Below are 19,990 nucleotides of genomic sequence, written 5' to 3' on the forward strand. Positions count from 1 at the left end.
AGCTTCTTCGCTACATCGTGTCTTCCTGCCATGTTTCCTGCGAGCATCTTCCGCATTTCAGTCAAATTTAGATATATATATTTTTTAAATTGTATCAGTTTTATTTTGAAAAAAGAAAAACCCGCACATGTTCTAGTGCCCTGTGCCACTATCCGTAACGTAGTAGTTGCAGTTTATAAATAGATATCTTTCCAGCTCAGGCATGTAGGCCTACAGCGTGCTGCTTCACACAGGCTGCAAAAAGTAGGCTACTGTTCTAATTCAGGTAGGCTACTGTAACTTGTTATTTATTTATAAAAGGCTATTATATTGTTAAACTATTGTTCCTCAGCAATAAATTAATGTCTTGGTGCTCCTAAAGTGCGAATGTCCTGATCAGATGTAGATATTGCATTTAATTTTTTTTTATATTATATAGGCCTACATTTAGTTTACTTCGTATGTTGTCTGTGAGTAAATGGGTATAACGTGTTGTAATGTATAGTTATATGCAGCTGTAACAACATTTGTACATGTTTATTAATGTAAATTTACTACAGTATAATTATCTATGCATGCACCAGACTCCACTTTACCCTCAGGAGGAGATATAGCTGGTGTCAAACACATAAATAAACTCTAACAACTACATTATAGTGTGTTACAAACTATTGTTTAAATGTTTCTAAATGCTAAAAAATGCTTAGGAAAAATGTGACAAAAAGTTTCTAACTGTAGGAAGTGAACTCTATATAATGATATTTCAGCTTTATTAATAAAAATAAATAATCGCCTGTTTGATTACAATGAGAACTCTGAATATATTGTTTACTTCATGGAGAAAATAACTACAGAAAATTGATTTCTGGATGTGAATAAAATCCAAATCTCATTGAGATTGTCTAACAGTCTTTCCCCATCATGTTCATACACCACATAAATTAATATCAGACATATTCAAGTAAATCAGCACCCATTCTCCCAATAAAACAAAACCTGGTGTCATATAAGGCCAAATCCCAGAGCGTGTCTTTGTGTTGTTTCAAAAAATAAATCCTGCTGGCTTTCTAATCTGTCTCCATTTAAGCAGAATTTAAAGGCCCCTGGTTTTTAATGAGGACCGAGCTTTTCTGACAATGTCTCCCACTGCAAGACACGCCAGACAACGGCTAATGTTAAGTGACAATTTCACCTTTATTAACATGGTGAAGAATCGTTAGTTAAAGGTCAGGGTGAGGGGCTAGGAAGGAGGGCTATGGTGCTCAGGTGGTGCCTGTGAAGAGAGCAACACACTGAGAGAGAAAAGACTCATTAAAATCACAAGGACGTCACTGCCACCAATCACACAGCTTTATATCGCTCAGCTGTGCAGACCACCCACGTGTGCGCTGAAGGTGATTTAAAAATGAGCTCCTTTGACTATGTCAGATTTCCTATTTTCACCAGGAGAAAAATAGTTGTATTGTCCCATCCCTGTGGGCCCAATGTCATCATGTAGAATGTTTCATTTTAGATTTACGAGGCAACCAATACAGATTGGCGTATACTTGAGGGACAAAGATGTGAATGTTTTACATTTTGTACATCTTTGTTATGTCGGAGGACTTTCAAATTGTCAAAGGGATAACCTTCCATCATTCCAAATAACTTTCCACTATGGGCTGAATATTTTTCTCAACTTTATGTTAGACGAAACCATGAAGTTTACAGAAATACAGTATTCAAAGGGGGTTTAAAGTTTTAATTAGTTTTGTTTTGTTTTGTCAATACCTGATAAAAGGCATTCCTCTGTGCTACATTGTTCAAAAACTAGGGAAAAAACTACTACCAAAAAACCTTAGAAATGACATTTACATACTGTACAATGAATGAACTATTACCATAAGGATTACATGTTCATTCATTACAATGAACTATAGTGTTGTTTATTTTGAGTACATTCTGCTGCTGTAAAAGCGTACCTATAGCGCCAAATCTGTATTAATCCACAGCTGAAAATAGTCCCCAAATGCAATTAACTATTTCCTCACGTTTGAGTTATGTTTGATTAAAAACCAGCCAACCACTGCAGTGCCTAGCTGTTTAGGGGAGATGACTATGCATGGTTTTAAAATAATTATATTTTGTGAGCTGTTTTTAAAGATTCACAACCTCAGTATAGGAACCACAGTGGGCCCGAGATCAGCCCCCGAGAGACAGACTTTTAAATGTGATGTGTTGACATAAACACACAGCATAACAAAAGCTTTATCCTTTAAAATACTACTCTTAATCTGACAGATCAAAGCTATCTAAATAAACCACATACAATTAAATGCAACTAAGTAATACTGAACCCTGACCGAACCCTGCACTGTGTGTGGTGTAGAAAATAAACTCCTGAAATAAATAAAACAGGAAAGAGGGATTAGAAGCTTTTTAATTATGCATGGCGTAGGAATGTGTGTCCTCAACCGTTGTCATCATCGCTGTCATCCATCCTCCTGAATTATCGCCCAGAATGTGGTTCCCATAGCAGCTCTGATATGTGTGTGTGTGTGAGGTCATGAACTCTGAGCACAGATGCTAATAGAGTGAAAAAAAGCAGCTTTGCCTTTGCCCCGGCCGCTTGAGTGACATTGATCTTGGAGTAGAGAGACAGTGTGGTCCCTTTGGAGAAGACGTATACGGACAGAGAGGTTGCATTTTAGTTCCTTTTGCTGTACGAAAAAAGGGGAAAAGTTCAAACACCTTGTCCTCTGAATTACTTGAAAACAGCAAAACATAAAAAATGCATCGTTTTCAGTGATCGTAAAAACATAAAATCTTTCAAACGGTGGAGTCTGCGATTCTGGAGAATGCTTTTTATCAAAGTAATTTTATGTTATAATCAGGGAATATCACATCATGATCCGCTACCTGTACGTGCTCTGGAAAAAGTCCAGTATTTATACCTAGCCTAGGCTCTGTAAACGGGCATATTGCTAGCTACAGTGGACCACCTTTGTTTACAATCCCCTTTGTTTACATACCAGTTTAGAGAGCTTATGATGTGTTTTAACATCAGATTTTTTTTCAGCGCACACATAGTACGAACAAGTCATTAATTGATTTTTCAGAAAAAGTTATTTTGACAACAAGCGTTCTCCAGAATCACTGACTGCACCTTTAAGATGGTCTGTTTGAAAAAGTTCCTCTTTTGAAATTGTGGAACTGGGGGAGGGTTTTAGAACAAAATTCCCACTTGTTTTCTACATGAGAATCCAGCCTCTCAGCAGACAGAAAGCAGGATTTATGTTTGTACAGGAATATCCAGCTTAATTTAAGTCTACTAAGGAGAAAACTGTTGTTGGCAGGATGTGGGTGCAAGAGGAGGACAGTACAGCGGCGGGTAAGACGTGATGATGATGATACTTGTTTTGGTCACATGACATTTGCAGTTTCAATATGATTTCTCAGTATTTAAATTTGAAAAGTTATGAATTTTGGACTTATGGAATAAGATAATCAAAATGTTTTAGTTCCGATTTTGGTTTTGACTTCAACAGGCCTATTTTTCTTGAATATTAAGGATTCATTGAATGAACAAAATTAAATACTCTATGACCATAAAATGACTCCATTTTGTGCAGTTGGCCATTCAATAAAAGCAGGTTTTATACGTTATTTAAATTCGGTCTCTTTCATTTCATTATGCCAACACACTCTTTGAATGGTGACATCTAAATTAGTTGAAGAAATCCAAAATGAGTGCTGGAATAAAACGTCAGGTGGAATAAATCAGAGCTTCATTACAGTACAAAGAAAAGTAAAAAACAGTTCACCAAGTTGTGGGTTAATATATTAATTCACTGTCCTGAATAGAGTAAGATAAGAATATTAATACCACTTTCACTTCTGCTGCAGCTAATAGCCAGCTACCTTAGCTTAGAATAAAGACAGGAGAGTTTCTGGGTTGGAATAATGTGACTTTCAAGAAATAGTCTCAAAAATAGTAGTTTTGATACTTAAGTTTTTGAATGGGGTTAAACAAATAATACAAAATGTGTTCATTGATGAGCTTTCTAAGTGCTGGAAGGTGGTCAGTGCCAGGCTTACCCCCAATGTATCAGTGTTCATGCTATGCTAGGCTTAATGTCTGCGAAAGCAATAGTTTGACACTTTGGGAAATAACTCCCTTTCTTACTTATAGTTTTCAGTAGATGAAAATATTGATTCCACTCTCATATCGCTATCATATAAATATGGAGCAACACAGCTAATGGCCAGTTAGCTTAGCTTAGTAACAGGGGTAAGCATTTAGCTATAAGCTCCGTGTTAAGGTATTTCTTTGAAACAGAAGTGTACAAACAACACATGTGGTTTTATTGGGGGGTTATGTTCCGGACTATTTCTTGGCTGGATATGTGAAGAACAGCATCAATGTTTTCCTCTTACTCACACCAGGAAAGCGAATTCAAGTAGCTAAACCTCTAGGCCCATTCCCCAAACATATCTTTAAGAGCTCAAACTCTCGGTCAGTTTGCTGGACAAAGTGAGAACTGCTGTGAGTCAGAAGCCTCCGAAAGTGAAACGTGTTATTTTGTAGCATCCTCCTGTGATTTCACTTCCTGTATTTCTCTGGCCCTCGTCTTACCCACGGCCTCGTTGAGTTCCTCTTGTAGTTTCACTGACGGGATGTGAGGATCTTTGATTACATCGCTTTCCAGTTCAGCTAGTATCTCACTGTTTTAAGATAACATTTGTTACTGTTGCTTCGGCCCTTAAAACTAATTTCTATCGCCTAGCCTTCATGCCTTTAAACAATGTGTCTTCAAGTAACTAGGAGGAACTTTAAAATATAACAGTCTCATGTTTCCCCTGATGATCATAAATTACATGTAACAGCTAACGAGACGATCCGTACAAAGAATGCTATTTTTATACAGTTTTCTTTATGCCTTTGTCATGGGTACGCTCACTCAGGAACAACAGCTGGCGTAGTAAAAACACTACCGCTTTTGTCCAAAGGGGGAGCTAGAGTGAACACACACGAAAAAGCTTCTCGAAGCACCTTTAACTATTAATAATTAATTATCGTTATTATTTTTCCATTATCATTGCTTCTGTTGTTGTTATTGTTGGTGCTTCTAATATTGCTGTTTTAATTTAATTTAAGTATTGTCTTTTATTTTATTAAATTATTTATTTTGCTTATATAGCTGTATATGTTCACATTGCTATATTTGTCTGTTGTACTAACTTACATTTGACAGTGCAGTGTGTTGTGTGTGTGTGTGTGTGTGTGTGTGTGATGATACAATTATTTTTGTTTCCCTACAGACTCTGACGGGGAGGAGAGTGGTTTATCTTCCGAAGATGAAGGAGACATTCAGGTACCAGTGTTAGTGACAGGAAGTCTATTACTGGTTCATTAATGCCACTTGCTAATGTGCATTAGTAGCAATTAACATGGGAGAAAATACTCAATATTCTGGATGTACTGTTACCATGCCAAAAATCAAATGACTTCACCAATGTGATAGTTCAAAAAAAAGACTGACCTTGGTTGAAAAATCCTTAATAAATATAGAAAAAAGATTAAAGGAAGAAATACAAATTGTAGAGTTGAAAAGCTTGAACAATGCAATAAATAAAATCAATGAAACCAATGTGTTGTTGCAACCCAGTCTCACTGGTTGTTCCGTGAATTTCCGTGATTTTATCTCTTTCTCCTGTTTTATTTGTTCTCTTTATTTTTTCAATTTTCTGTCTTGTTAACATTTGATTGTTAGTGTGAGATCCTGGAAAAGCAGAGGGATGAAGCCAATCAAAGACTGTCTGAATTGGAGGAAGGTGAGAACCTTTTATTCCTTTTCGTGATCTGATTCTCCCTTTTCAGGACCATAACTGGGATGGGGACTGTCCACTGATAAAATTACTTAAATTGACATAAAGTATTTGGGCTTTTAAGCCTTAAAATATTCTTACTGGGTTTAAGGCTCTACATTTTATATTAAATCCAAATATCTCTATTTATTTTTAGAGATATGACAATGCAATGAGTAACCACTCTGTTCCTTTCATGTCTAGTCTCCAATCAGCTCTTGAAGGAGATGAACGTTCTGGAGTTCCAGTTCCAGATTGAACGCTCCTGCAGGGAGAGTGCTGAGGCGCTGGCTGTCAAAGTATGTCTTCTACTGCAGGAGTGTACCTGCTGTCATTTTACTATGTCCTTTCGTTTCTTTGACCCTCAAATGAATTGTCAATTTCTGCAATATGTGCCAGACATACAGAGGAATCCAAAAAACGTTTCTCTCCAACCAACTGTATTTTGTTTTTTTATTTTTCATTTTTGCTTTAACTAGACAGTTTTGTAGAGACAGAGATAAAATGGGGTAGAGTGGGAAATAACATGCCAAGAACTCCCCGGGCCGGATTCGAACACGGGTCCCCTGCGACAAGGACTGAGCATATAAAGGCATAACTACATGTATGCAGATTAAATATAAATAGACAGATGTAAAAAAATAAACGTATTTAAGTGAAAATGTGTCCCTTTAATAAAGTGACAGGTGCTTTCCTTCCCTATGTCCTTTTCTCTCCTCTCCCGCCCTGACATGTCAAGTGATTTCAGTTTGAAGCGTCTATGTGTCATTTTGATCTTCATCCGAAAACAGCGACCTCCACTCTCCCCCTGTTGCCTAGGTGACCAAAGAGAACAAGGTGCTTAAGAGGAAGAGCCAGATGCTGATGCCGCTCATCCCCGAGCTGCCAGAAAACATGGCCGCCGCTGTGACCTTAAACCTGGAGAGCGACCCGGCAACAGTTATCCTCGGTGACCTGGTTGATCCCTGTGATGTGGTTGATGGCATGAATGAGGAGATGCTTCTACTGGAGAGTCAATCCAAGATCGCAGGTTAGACGCAGCTGCTTTACCAAAAACCAACAATAACTGTTGTGAATATAGGCTATGTAATAAGGAAGAGATGAGGCCGTAATAACCTTAAAAACAGAGGGCACTTTAACTACTGCTGTACCTAATAGGCTATATGAGATGTCACCACTTCACTGTAAGAATGAAGCTGAATAATTTATGTTTAATTCATGAATTTGTAATCAAAACGGTTCATGTTGACTTGTATAGCGTTATCACTGACCTCAGTTATCATACAAACATGATAATTCGGTCGCACTGTGTTCTCAATGCAAAACCTATAGAGGAAACATTTAACACACAATTTGTCTGAATCATTTTATTCTTCCAGCAAGACACTAGAAATCTATGTGATCTGCAAAATACTGTTGAAGATACAACCCAGTGTTCTGAAAGCACATATTAATCATGCATAATCAAATCTTCATCGCAAGTGACTTGGATTTTAGTAGTGGATTACTTTTTGGCCTGGTGTGTGTGTGTGTGTGTGTGTGTGTGTGTGTGTGTGTGTGTGTGTGTGTGTGTGTGTGTGTGTGTGTGTGTGTGTGTGTGTGTGTGTGTGTGCGCGTCTCAGAGCTGCAGGCGTTGGTGGACGGTCTGCTGGCTGAGAAGCTGCAGCTGGAGCAGCAAGTGGAGGATCTGACCAAAGAACAGGTCCAACTCAGAGAGCAGGTACGTCATCGTGTGTGTGTGTGTGTGTGTGTGTGTGTGTATGTCTATGTGTGTGCGTGTGCCAGTGCGCTTGCGTGTACGTGTGCCCATACCTTATCACATGCTTTTTTCTCAGCTATCTCTGGAGGTGGAGGAGAAAGAGGCCATGCTGAGGAGTTTAAGCAAACAAAGCAAGACCATGAATAAAATCAAACGAGGTGAGTCCTCAATACATTTTGGACTGCAGATCATAATATATTTGATTATTGTCCTATAAATACTATTGAATCTAGAAAACTTACCAAAAAATTATTAAAAATTGCCAAAACAAATTCCTTTCCTTGTTTCCACTTCGTCCAAGAAAAAAACGTGTGTGTGTGTGTGTGTGTGTGTGTGTGTGTGTGTGTGTGTGTGTGTGTGTGTGTGTGTGTGTGTGTGTGTGTGTGTGTGTGTGTGTGTGTGTGTGTGTGTGTGTGTGTGTGCGTGCGTGCGTGCGTGTGTGCAGTCTCCCAGCTTGTCACGGAAGAGTTCACAGAAATATCTCAGAAGTTGGAGCTGGAGCAGGGCCTCCGGCAGCACGCCGAAGTCTTCGCCCACCAGGTTTGAGCGTGTGTGTGGGTGTGTGTGGGTGTGTGTGGGTGTACGTGTGTGACTGTACGTGTGTGTATTCGTCCTGCACAACACAAAACATTTTGTCATACATTCACACCAATGGCTACTGAGGGTGACAGGTCGTGCCATGGGAAAGGGAGCAGGAGTGTTGGCGCTGACCTTCGGGGCGGCTACGGTGGACACTCAGACTGGAAGCACACACACACACACGCACGCACGCACGCACGCACGCACGCACGCACGCACACACACACACACACACACACACACACACAGACAGACAAACATTTGTTTGTTTTGTCAAAGTGCAGCTGATGTGGCGGGACAGGAGAAGAGGTCTCCATTCTTTGTTTTCACACCAATGACACAAATCCGGGGCTCTCTTCACACACAAGACAAAAGCACACGCACACTCGCACATACATGCAGAGGAAAAACACCAATTCACTTAAAATCCACATACCCAAACACACACACACACACACACACACACACACACACATACACACATCTTTTTGCTGCCCAGCTGCTCCTATAATGAAGCCCTTTTCTTTCAAAAAACACATCTCTGTTCCCTTGCCTTCCCACTCCGCCCCTCCCTCGCCCATAATTAGTGGTCATCACCGCCGCCGGAGGAGAATAGTGGTCTTTAAGCACAACCTGTCTTTGCCTGACACCTTTATGTTGCGCCGAGCATATAGCAATTGTCGCCTTTGTGCACAGTGTCCTCTATTTACCGGACAGGCGCACAATGGGCCGCCTAGCAGGGGTCCTTACCTGTGAAAAGGACCCCCTACCGTTCACACAATTCAGCCCCCTTTACTCTCAATTCATGGTAAAAGACCCCCCCTGCACTGAATGCCTCTTGTATGCACTACTATTTGTCTGTTTTCATGTGTTTTGAAAACACCAACCATTCACACCTCTCCTCTGTGATGCACAGTGGTATAATGATGCAGGGCCCCCAAACAGGAAACAATTTGAAGTTTTTTTTTCCTTTCCTTGTGTGTGTGTGTGTATGTGTGTGTGTGTGTGTGTGCGTGTCTTTGTCCTTTTGTGCGTCCGTGCGTGTTTGTATGTATAAAATAATTGTGCTAATTGCTGTGAGAAAATTGCTCTCTGCTTAACGGAGACCAGAGATTAGAGTGGTGTAATTTGCCTTGTGTCCGCGTGCGTCGATACGGAGCACGCCAAAACCCGCTGCTTTGGGTTGTCTGCACAGTCTAAACACTGAAATGAAAGCCATTTTTTTCTCTCACACACACACACACACGCACACGCACGCACACACACACACACACACACACACACACACACACACACATACACACACACACACACACACACACACACACACACACACACACACACACACACACACTTCCTGTTCTCGGATCACAGAGCCGCTGCTATCTTCTCACGAGGTCCATACATTCTGTCAGAGAGGCTTATGAATCCAGTTTGACCTGAATACACAGTGATCACATCCTTTTATTATTGTATTGTTTTTGCAAATTACTACAATGGCTCGTGACAGCGTTTTAAGGCTGATTTCCAATATTTACATTTTCAAAAATAAAGCCGGTTAAAAAGCTGTCGCCCTTTTTATTTGTCACATTTTCATGTGACCTTTTACTTATAAATAGTATTTATTTCAGTAAGCTTGAATTTTTTCACTTTCTTTTACTAGCCCTTACAGGGGAGCGAGATGAATTACGCTTTGTCTCTCTCGGCTAAATCGCCCTGTTTTGCCTTGTTTGCTATTCTTCAGTGTAGCCAATTGGTCTTTTCTAACAAGGCTTCCCAGTCATTGTGCAGTCAAACACTGGGTTTGCAAAACATTTCCTCTACATTGTGACAACCTCCTGTGGGGGCGGCCATTCAAATCTCACTTTATTTTCCCTTCTAATTGTGGTTCATTGTCATTGACGTAATTCTTCTCCCATTTCACTCCAAGCAGACAATCATTAAGATGTGTTCAAGATGAAGCTGAAGCTAGATTTTGTTGTGTGTGTTGTCAGATGTTGGTGCAGCAGACCGCGGCCCACAGACAGAGTGTGATGGTGATGCAGGGCTCGGAGACGGGCCTGCAGCTACAGCAGGCTCTGGATCAGATCCCCAACATCAGCAAAGCCCTGTGTGACATACAGAGCTACTACCAGGAACAGGTGTGCGCAGATGTGATGAGGGTCTTTAAGAAGTCTTACTAGGAGTGTCCCCGACTGATGATTCACATAGTCGAATCTTATTGGTCGAATCTTGCCTATAGTCGACTAATCTTCAAGTTTTCTTCTCATTAGCCTACATTCTTATTTGCGACATTGGCTTAATTTTTTCCAGACCAAACAAAGGGGCTGAAACACCCTTTAGCAGTTTGTCTCTTGGCATAAGAATTTATTTTATTGAGACTAAGTCTCCCATGTTGATTTATTCACGCACACCAAAGAGATTGATTAAAAGCTCATGAGTTATTTTTAATTTTTTTTTGTTAAAAGTATAATAGGCTTATATTTATACCACAACAGGTGATGCATCATGATTTATTGGGAGGAACCAAGCAATGCCATGTAAAATAGAATGATCCTTGTTTCAGAACCAAATTTTACGACTATTCGACTGAGATTGCCAGACAAATCGGGCTGCTTCGATCGAATGGTTGAATAGTCGACTAATAGTCTGTTTTCTTCCACATGTGTTTCCTGGTTCTCTAACCCCAGAGTCGGAGCGCTATGGAAGGCAGCAGCGTCACCTCTGAGATCCAGGAGCTCAGAGACCAGCTGGAGAAGAGTGAGGAGGAGAGGAAGGCTGTAGAAGCTCGGCTGTGTCAGGCTAACAGCACCGTCACACAGCTCCAGGAGAAAGGTACAGTAGCAGCAAGTGAGGGAATATTACAGGCTAAAAGGAATAGTTCAACATTTTAAATTTTTAGCTTTTTGCCTCATTCTCCGGCTCAAGAAAAGGCGACAGAAAACGTTCCTGTAACTGTGCTGGTATTTTTGATATAGAAACTGCAAAGGTCGTTCATCCAGGTTAGCTTATAGCTTAAACACTGGTAGTCAAGGGGAAAAGGTCTAAAGATAAACTTTAAGGCATCACTAAACGCTCTTATGTGCTTGTTGGGACTTATTTACCACGGTATGTTGCACACTATATTTACACGTTATGCCATTTCAGAACCAAATACTAACGTGACCATCACGGGCACTTCTTGGTTGCTTTCCAGAATGTTTTTTGATTCTATAATGACAATGTTATTTAATAACTGTTATAATATAGAGCTCAACACAACGTTGCAAGTGATGTTTTACTATTTTGTAGTGAAACAGTTGCAAGACACACTGCAGAAGGAGGATAATGTTACAGATGAACCAGAGGTGAAATCCACTCCACCACCGCCTCCCCCTCCCCCTCCCCCTCCTCCTCTTCCCCCTCCTTCTACTGCCACCAAGTAAGTTAAGTTTAACCAGAGCTTCCTCTCCCATTAAAACAATGGTGCACTTTCAGGGAACAGTTTCAGTACTAGTTTCACTTGTTTAAATACAGTTTCAGAGGCTCTTTTTACATCCAGAAGTACTGTGTGTATTTTAAGTTACTGCATGTCCTAACAGAGCACAGAACAGGTTAGAATCAATGCAAAACTCCAGCTCTCCGAGTATGACGGTTTGACCGTTGTGACCTCACTTTCTTTCTCTCTCTCTCTCTCTCTCTCTCTCTCTCTCTCTCTCTCTCTCTCTCTCTCTCTCTCTTTCCCCCTCTCTCTCTTTGCCAAGTTCCCTCATTCTCTTAAGGAGCAGGAGAAAAAATCGAGCCGCAAACGCTGATCAAAACGGTGAGTCGCACACTTTTCATCCCGAGGCAGAGGTTTATCCAAAAGGGGGATTCTTGGATTATTATTTATGACATTTTCTTTCTGGTTTCCCAAAACACAATTTGTCATGTTTGACTTAATTTACATTTAAATCAGACGCACTGCATACTCTGAAAATATTCTACAGTAACTTGAAGTTCTCTCAAGAATAAACTCTCAGCCTCAGTGGTTTGAAACTGTTTATTTCATCCATTCTCTAAACTTACACAACCAGCCCCTGCGACGGACATGAAGTCCAGAGCGGTGGATGAAATGATGGACAGAATAAAGAAAGGCATCGTCCTGAGGCCCACAAAGAAGATACAGGTGGGCAACTTGTATTCACATAAACATTTTATATCTGTACACATCATGCCCCATTGAATGTAGGGGAGAACGGGGTAAGTAGGCACACTTTTTACTCTAGTGAGAATTGCTCATCACCTTAACATCTTTCAATAGTCATTCCTACATTAAATTGAAGCTTAAGGTGTTGACTTGAAATGTGTACCCCTCACTTTTTCTGTCTTATTGTAATAAAGAAGAAATTAATCATCAAAGACACCCTTACACATTGTGACAACCAACCCCATCATGGGGTCGGTTGTCACACACTATGGGGTTGTTTGTCACAATGTTATCTTAATGGGAATAATCTTAAAAAGAAGGCAAGAAAGCAGAACTAAATTTGAAAGTTTAATTGCATTGTCAAGTTTACAAATAGGCCTATATAACTTACTGTAACCTTGGCAGCTGGTCTAGTTTGGGATGCACTGGGTTGTTTTGATTTTGTTGCCCTTTTTTCTTTTGCATGCTAGCTGCCTTTTCCTGCTCTATTCTCTCCTTCTCTGGGGTGTCAGTGAGGATACAGCTTGACAATTTATTTCGTTATTGGGTTCCTTTTCTGGCTGCAGCCTTTGGATAACATGTGACAACCAACCCCCCAAAAAATGTGACGACCAACCCCAACTTGAGTTTCTTGCTAGCATCAACGCCAACAACCATCTGACAACTAATTAGCTTGCTAACCACAATCTAAACTATAGTTTACCCTTCACACTTTTTATGGGTAACAAGTGTTTTGTTATAAACCCATTGTGTAAAAGCCTAGAAGAAAAAAACTGAGGAGCTAAATATTTTCAATTTGACATGAAAAACACAAACAGTCCTCTCACCTCAAATTCAGCAGTCTAACTCCAAGGAAGACTATGTAGGTGACCTCTGATCCCAATTCTGGATATTTACATACCAAAATTTCACAGACAGTGCCTTCTGGTTCCGAGATATAACAATTGTGACAACCAACCCGTGTGACATTTTACCCCGTTGTTACTAGAATTATTTCATCAAACTACCCAAGTGTTTGAATAATTGAAACTGAGTCAGGCCTTCTTGAAAGCAGGTGTTTACTTGCAAACAGCAAATGCAAGGGTCAAACAACATGTATCACAAGTGGGCTTACATGATTGAATACATCGAATGAACAGTGTACAGAGATTATATGTAGTGAAATGGTGTGTGCGAAAACACCAAGTTTGTGTGTCCAGCCCTTGTTTTGCTGGCGAAAGCAGAAATGTTTTAATTAGGCAGATATTCCCAGAAAGTCAGCTGGTGTTATTCTTCATATGTCTGATAACAGAATATGCGTCATACCTCTGTATGTGCCAGACTCTCCAGTAGGCAGTTTCTTCAAGGCTAAACAACAAGTTTGTCCTAAAGTGTAGCAAAAACCCTTTGGAGTTGTCAGGTTTACTGGGACAAAGTTCAATAGGCAGAAAGCATGTATTGAGCATTAAAATATTATACAATAGCAAATTAAATTCTGTTAACATTCCACCCTTTTTATAATATTTAATGCTATATTCAGGTAACACTTCAAAGCAAAAGGGCAAGGCATATGAGTAAATATATTTCAGTCAAGCAGAATAATATCAAGTACATCAACATTACAGTTGTGAAATTGCAAGTGTGTGTACTGGTGCAACATCGTCTATGTACAGTTTCAGAGAGGACAGTCTTTTGCAGAAGCCAGGGAACAGGAACCTAGGTCGTCTTGATGGTCAACAAGTCCTTTTGTGGCATTCTGACGCAAAGTGTCCTTCATATCACAGTCACTGGGGGAATGGTTAGGCATTACCATAACCTATTCAGATTGTTCCTCAGTGTCCAATTGTCCTTATTGAAGCATGGTCAGCTTGGTCTTCTTCTTGCATCTGAAACAGAATGAATTTGAGCAGTATCATGTTTTCCAAAACAAATGCTCATCATTCTGCCAGGGTTGTTTCTAAAATATCATCCTATCCATTTTGCTTGCTCTAGATGTCACAATTAACGCACAACAACATTTTAGGATAGGTTTGATTTCATTCTTCAGTTCACATTTTTTATCTGTGTTGGGTAGCATTCAAGCACACACAGGCAGTCAGGCCCTCCCTTTTCTGAATGGGACTGAATCACACACACACATTTTCCTTCAGATACTCCCATTTTTCACCTCATAGAGACTGCATCTCCCACACACATTTTTTACATGTGCTCTCTCCTTCTCTCTTTTCAAACATGCATTTCATCTATCACATAACACATTATGATCACATAGTTCAGCACACAAATCCCTTTTAACTTGTAGTTCAAATCAAAAGCATTGAATAATTCTTTTTAGTGAACATTTTCATAAAAAGAACACAAAAGGACGCTTTTTGTAAGTTTTGCTGGGACTTTAAATGATTGACTGCACCTTTAATCTTTAAGGTTCAATATGGGGCTTGGATTGGCAAGATATTTAGCTCTAAACTTTAAAGTGTTTAGCAATTTAGTCAGAACTCTGGTCATCTTTAGGAGACGAGCATTTCGTAACCCATCATAACAGCATAACAATTGTATGCACACTTACTAAAACCTTCTTATATCTCCCTTCCCCTACATACTTTTCCTTTCTTTATAACATAAACAATCAGTTCCAAACAATCTTTTTCCTCTTACACTTTCAACAACATTCTCTTATTCATCTCTTTGGCCACCACCTTTCTCTTTACTGTTCTTTATCTGATTCTCTGGACCTGCCAGCAGAAGAGCAGCTGAGGAGCCGGGGTTTTGGGTCTCAATGGAAAGAGACACAGGAAGGGGTAGAGGAGACTTTTCTTCACCAGTCTCCTTTTTTTTTCTAATGTCTATCTTATCATTATCCATATTATGTAATTAAATTTTTAAAATGTAAAATCTAATATCAAATTACCCAGTAATCTATTTAAACAGGGTGAACACCCCTATTCCCTCCAATTGATTAACAAAATTCACCAATTTAAAACTAGAACCCTCTATTTGATGCTTCCTAAACTGTTAGTAGTAAGACTAAATGAATAAGCTTTACTTATATACTTACTTACTTACTAAACACTTAGCAAACATCATGTGAAAAGTTTTTTTTTTCTTAGTGACCCCCCTTTAACACTAATCACAGCTTTTTGTCCTTCCTAAACAGTGAAACTTCATAAACACTCGTATGATGTCTAACAGTAGTTTTTTCAACCGCAACCAATTGTTTTCATAAGTTAAACTCTCAGTTTTATTCTAACTTCCTAGTGTCATGAAACAAAAGATAACTGCTAGACTTGGTTTTTTCAGACATCAACATCTGAATAAAAGGGAATGCGCCGAATCCCACACTAATGGCCATCTTTGAGACTTTATTTGTTGTGAGTGTATTTCCTCAAACACTACAGGTTGAGATATTTTTCTCTTTAGTGCATCTTCCCAAACACTACGATCAGTTATTCTCCCCTATGGTAAAACCATGAGAAATACTGCTTCATAAACTAGTTTATCTACCTAATACATAAAACAAAGGAATTCCTAATTCCTGGACAAAACAAAACAAAACAAAACAAAATCAGCTGTTTATATTCACCTGATTCGAAGAAAGCCTCGACTCGCTCAGTTTTGGCTCTGGATTCCGTCACCCCTCCTCCGTCCAAGTAGAGTCTGCAGACAGCCTCTTTTGTAGCTCTGTTTACTGGAGGTCTTTCGTCGAGAGATCTTGGACTCCCCCGTCTTCACGGTGCAGGCTCTTCTTGTTCAGAGAAGAGGATGTTGGATCCGGCTCGAAGGACCATTTGTTATTAGAATTATTAAAACCCCAAAGTGTTTGTAATAATTAGAACTGAGTCAGGCTTTTTCAAAAGCAGGCAAAGTTTACTTGCAAACAGCAAATGCAAGGGTCAAACAACATGTATCACAAGTGGGCTTACATGATTGAATACATCGAATGAACAGTGTACAGAGATTATATGTAGTGAAATGGTGTGTGCGAAAACACCAAGTTTGTGTGTCCAGCCCTTGTTTTGCTGGCGAAAGCAGAAATGTTTTAATTAGGCAGATATTCCCAGAAAGTCAGCTGGTGTTATTCTTCATATGTCTGATAACAGAATATGCGTCATACCTCTGTATGTGCCAGACTCTCCAGTAGGCAGTTTCTTCAAGGCTAAACAACAAGTTTGTCCTAAAGTGTAGCAAAAACCCTTTGGAGTTGTCAGGTTTACTGGGACAAAGTTCAATAGGCAGAAAGCATGTATTGAGCATTAAAATATTATACAATAGCAAATTAAATTCTGTTAACACCCGTTCTCCCCTAATATGAATTAAAATGTAAGTAATTAATATGATCATCTCATCCAGACATTTCAAAACATTTCTCTGATAACTAACATCTAATTTCTCCGCTTAAAGGATGACGACAGCTCATGGAAGGTCAGTTATCCTTCATATCTATTTGCTTCAGTTTAAACAGAGTTATACTATACATCTACAAAAATACATCTAAAATCATCTTACAGGACCAGAGGAGTGAAAACAGAAAATCCGCTGTCATGGAGTTGAAAGGAATGCTGGTGATGTACCTCAACTTACTTCCTAATATTTGTGTCATGAGGGCCTAACCTTGAGTGATGAATGGCAACTTAAGCCACTGTATTTTTTAAATGTACTTTACCATACTATATGCCAGGACAATATAAAGCGCCAGCCCCACCGCAGAGTGCCGTCCAGAAGGGGACTGGGCCGAAACGTTGGGGAAGCCGAGCTGCTGCAGGTACTCCAGAGGAGGAGGAGAGCCATGGGAGAGAACAGGGACCCTCAAGGTACGCTGTATTTTTGTCTTTTGTTAAATGGTTAATATTACAATCTAGTCTTGTTTGTGGACAAGACTATATAGATAATGCCTGATTGGAAAACAGATGAGAGTAATTTTTAAACTCAAAAACCAACGGTTGGATAGGAACCATTAAAATACTTTATAATAATGGTAGACTTTATTTATATTGCACTTTCCTGAGCCATTTTACAAAGTTTCAAATGTTGGGGTGTTCCTTGATGATGTAAAAGGCCTTCTATTTGTTTGTATTGATGCTTACTTATCTTATTCATATATTGTCATGCTGACATTTGCCTTTAATGAAATCAAAAGGGAAAAGATGAATATACATAACTTGAGAGTAACCATCACATCACTTCAGCTGTTTTTATACAGCCCGCTTTTTTTATCAACATTTTTGGGGATTTGTGTCTTAACGGCCTAACCTTCGGATGTTGTAATCTCTTGACCAGACCCCCAGCCAGCTCCACAGATTGCCCCAGCAGCAGGAGATGTTCCCTGGGCGGGTGAGAGCAGCGAAGTCCCCGTGCTCCGGAGGATTAAACAGAACAGAGAGAAGAGAGACTCTCGCATCAGAGCGTCAGCGCTTATGCACATCCAGGAAAACTGAGAGAAGTTAGAGGAAGAAACATGCTTTACAAACATCACAGTATTCTAATTGTCAATGCTGTTTTTTAGGATGATGTATTGAAGATGTGGTTGTTGAGTAAACCGGACCCGCAATACTTTAGTGTGTCAGTGATTTCCTAAATATCACTTTTACTTTTGCTTTTGCTTCAAAGTATTTGAATATGTGTTGGTTTTTAGACATTGATGTCTTTGCTTTTTGTGACCCTTTGTATAAACTGTCAGTTAATTTTCAGGGCTAAAGAAAAACAAAGAAAAGCTTTTTTGTATATAAATACCATTTTCTGCGTTCTGCTTCCAATGGCCTGTACTTGTTGCGTGTCAAAGGAGGGCTAACTCATTCAGCTGTGTTTAATGTCCAACATCTTTCTTTTTGGGGTTGCCTGGGTTTGAAATGACCTAAGTGCAAGTAACAGGATTTTTTATGCTGCTGAAATATAAAATATAGCCCTAACCATAAAAGTAACACCTAAATGAATTATATGAATTGGTTATACGAATGCCCTTTGGCCACTTCTATCTCGAGGTGTCTGTCTCATAAAGCTAGATCCAGTAGAAAGATGGAGGCAGCCATTTATTTAGGCACATTAAAGGCTCTCACGCCCGGCACCCAGAGGTGTTGTTGAGAAAAGAGCCTCAGGTGATCTGTGCGCCCTCCCTCTCAAAGTATCTTTAAATGCAGAAGGGTCGCCTTTTGTTTTCTCACCTCCGCACAGACGGCGTATATATGTGCACACGCATGCATGATTGAACACACACACGCACACCACACCCTGACACCCCGCTATCTATCCGTCTGCCTATCTGCCTTTGTTAAAAGCATTTGGAAAGGGGATGAGATTACTCTCCCCTTTGACTCCGACACCATTTTAGTGTCTTCACACTGTTTCACATTATATATTTACTTTATTTAGCTCTTTTTAATACAAGGTCCAGGCCCTCTTCACTCTCATGCATACATTTTTTATCGTTCTCCTCCTCAATCTCAGAAGGTGTTAGCTTTTTGGGACGCGGTAATGTATCCGGCCCCTCTCTATGTTATTGAATCAATTCACAGGGAAGCCTGTGTGTGTGTGTGTGTGTGTGTGTGTGTGTGTGTGTGTGTGTGTGTGTGTGTGTGTGTGTGTGTGTGTGTGTGTGTGTGTGTGTGTGTGTGTGTGTGTGTGTGTGTGTGTGTGTGTGTGTGTGCACACGTGTGAGAGAGAGACAGAGAGAGAGAGAGAGAGAGATGCAGACATGCAGATAATGAAAGAGACACAGGAGGTACTGAAACTGATACTCTTTATTCGAGACTACTGATACAAAGACGTGTTAACAAGGTACCATAATGTAATAATAAAAGTACTGAAATATGTAGGCCCATTTTTGAATTATTAAATATAAAAGGTTGATGAAAAATATGAATAATATAATAAGTCAAAATGACATTATTGGGGGCGCCTTTAGCTCAGTTGGTAAGGCGTCCCCCTCCCGGGCCGGGCCCAGCAGCAGACCCGGGGTCGATTCCCACCCGCTGTCGTTCTCTGCATGTCACTCCCCTCTCTGCCCCATTTCACCTCTGTCTCTCTGCACTGTCAATAAAAAGCATAAAAATGCCAAAAAAATATCTTTAAAAAAATTAAAAATAAATGACATTATTTCCGAGTCAACATTGAGTATGATAGTGTGATAGCAAGCTCCCATACAAAAACACTGAAATTAATCAGGTCAGTAGGTCGTCTTATTTCTCTGGGGGAGCGGTGGCCCAGGAGGGCAGAGCGGATCATCCAATCACAGGGTTGTACATGGGCCCTGAATGGCAAATACAATTTGATTAAATTCAGTTTAACTGTGTTTGCACAGATTACTGAGACAATGAAATACAGATTAGCATCTGGCTCGGAGTGCAAAAGCAAAGTTTGGTTCAGAGTAATGTAGCGTACAGGCCACAATAGACAGAAAGTGGTGGATATGAATACGCTAAGACAAATATATTTTATGAAGCCTATACACCAGACTGGATGGGTACAGTATGCAAAGTAAGTATGGATACATTATTGCCTATAGGTCACATATTATTAGGCCTGGACAGAAGTAGGCCTATTCTATAGACTTATTCAGACAGTATAGATTAAAGGCTAGTAGTATAAATACTAGCCTACTAGCCTTTAATTTATAGGCTACTGTAAATAGGTATAGGCCTACGTGAGAGAAAATATAGCGCCACAGGCAGAAGTGAAAGAGAATAAAT

At 39.8% G+C, this 19,990-nt stretch overlaps 1 protein-coding gene across 1 annotated transcript; it reads left to right on the forward strand.

Annotated features, from left to right (window-relative positions):
• The first annotated feature begins 3,299 nt into the window (after positions 1–3,299).
• shtn2 (shootin 2) lies at positions 3,300–18,049 on the forward strand. The gene is made up of 17 exons (XM_080051918.1): positions 3,300–3,349; positions 5,281–5,333; positions 5,733–5,793; positions 6,031–6,125; positions 6,646–6,856; positions 7,449–7,546; positions 7,662–7,743; positions 8,031–8,125; positions 10,159–10,305; positions 10,855–10,999; positions 11,456–11,585; positions 11,908–11,966; positions 12,220–12,311; positions 16,710–16,730; positions 16,817–16,870; positions 16,987–17,119; positions 17,586–18,049. Exons 1-17 carry the CDS (start codon positions 3,316–3,318, stop codon positions 17,741–17,743), a joined length of 1,668 nt encoding a protein of 555 aa, XP_079908044.1. The 5' UTR covers positions 3,300–3,315; the 3' UTR covers positions 17,744–18,049.
• Positions 18,050–19,990: the final 1,941 nt, after the last annotated feature.

This window comes from Ammodytes marinus (genome assembly GCF_949987685.1).
Source record: "Ammodytes marinus genome assembly, chromosome: 23".
NCBI lineage: Eukaryota > Metazoa > Chordata > Actinopteri > Uranoscopiformes > Ammodytidae > Ammodytes > Ammodytes marinus.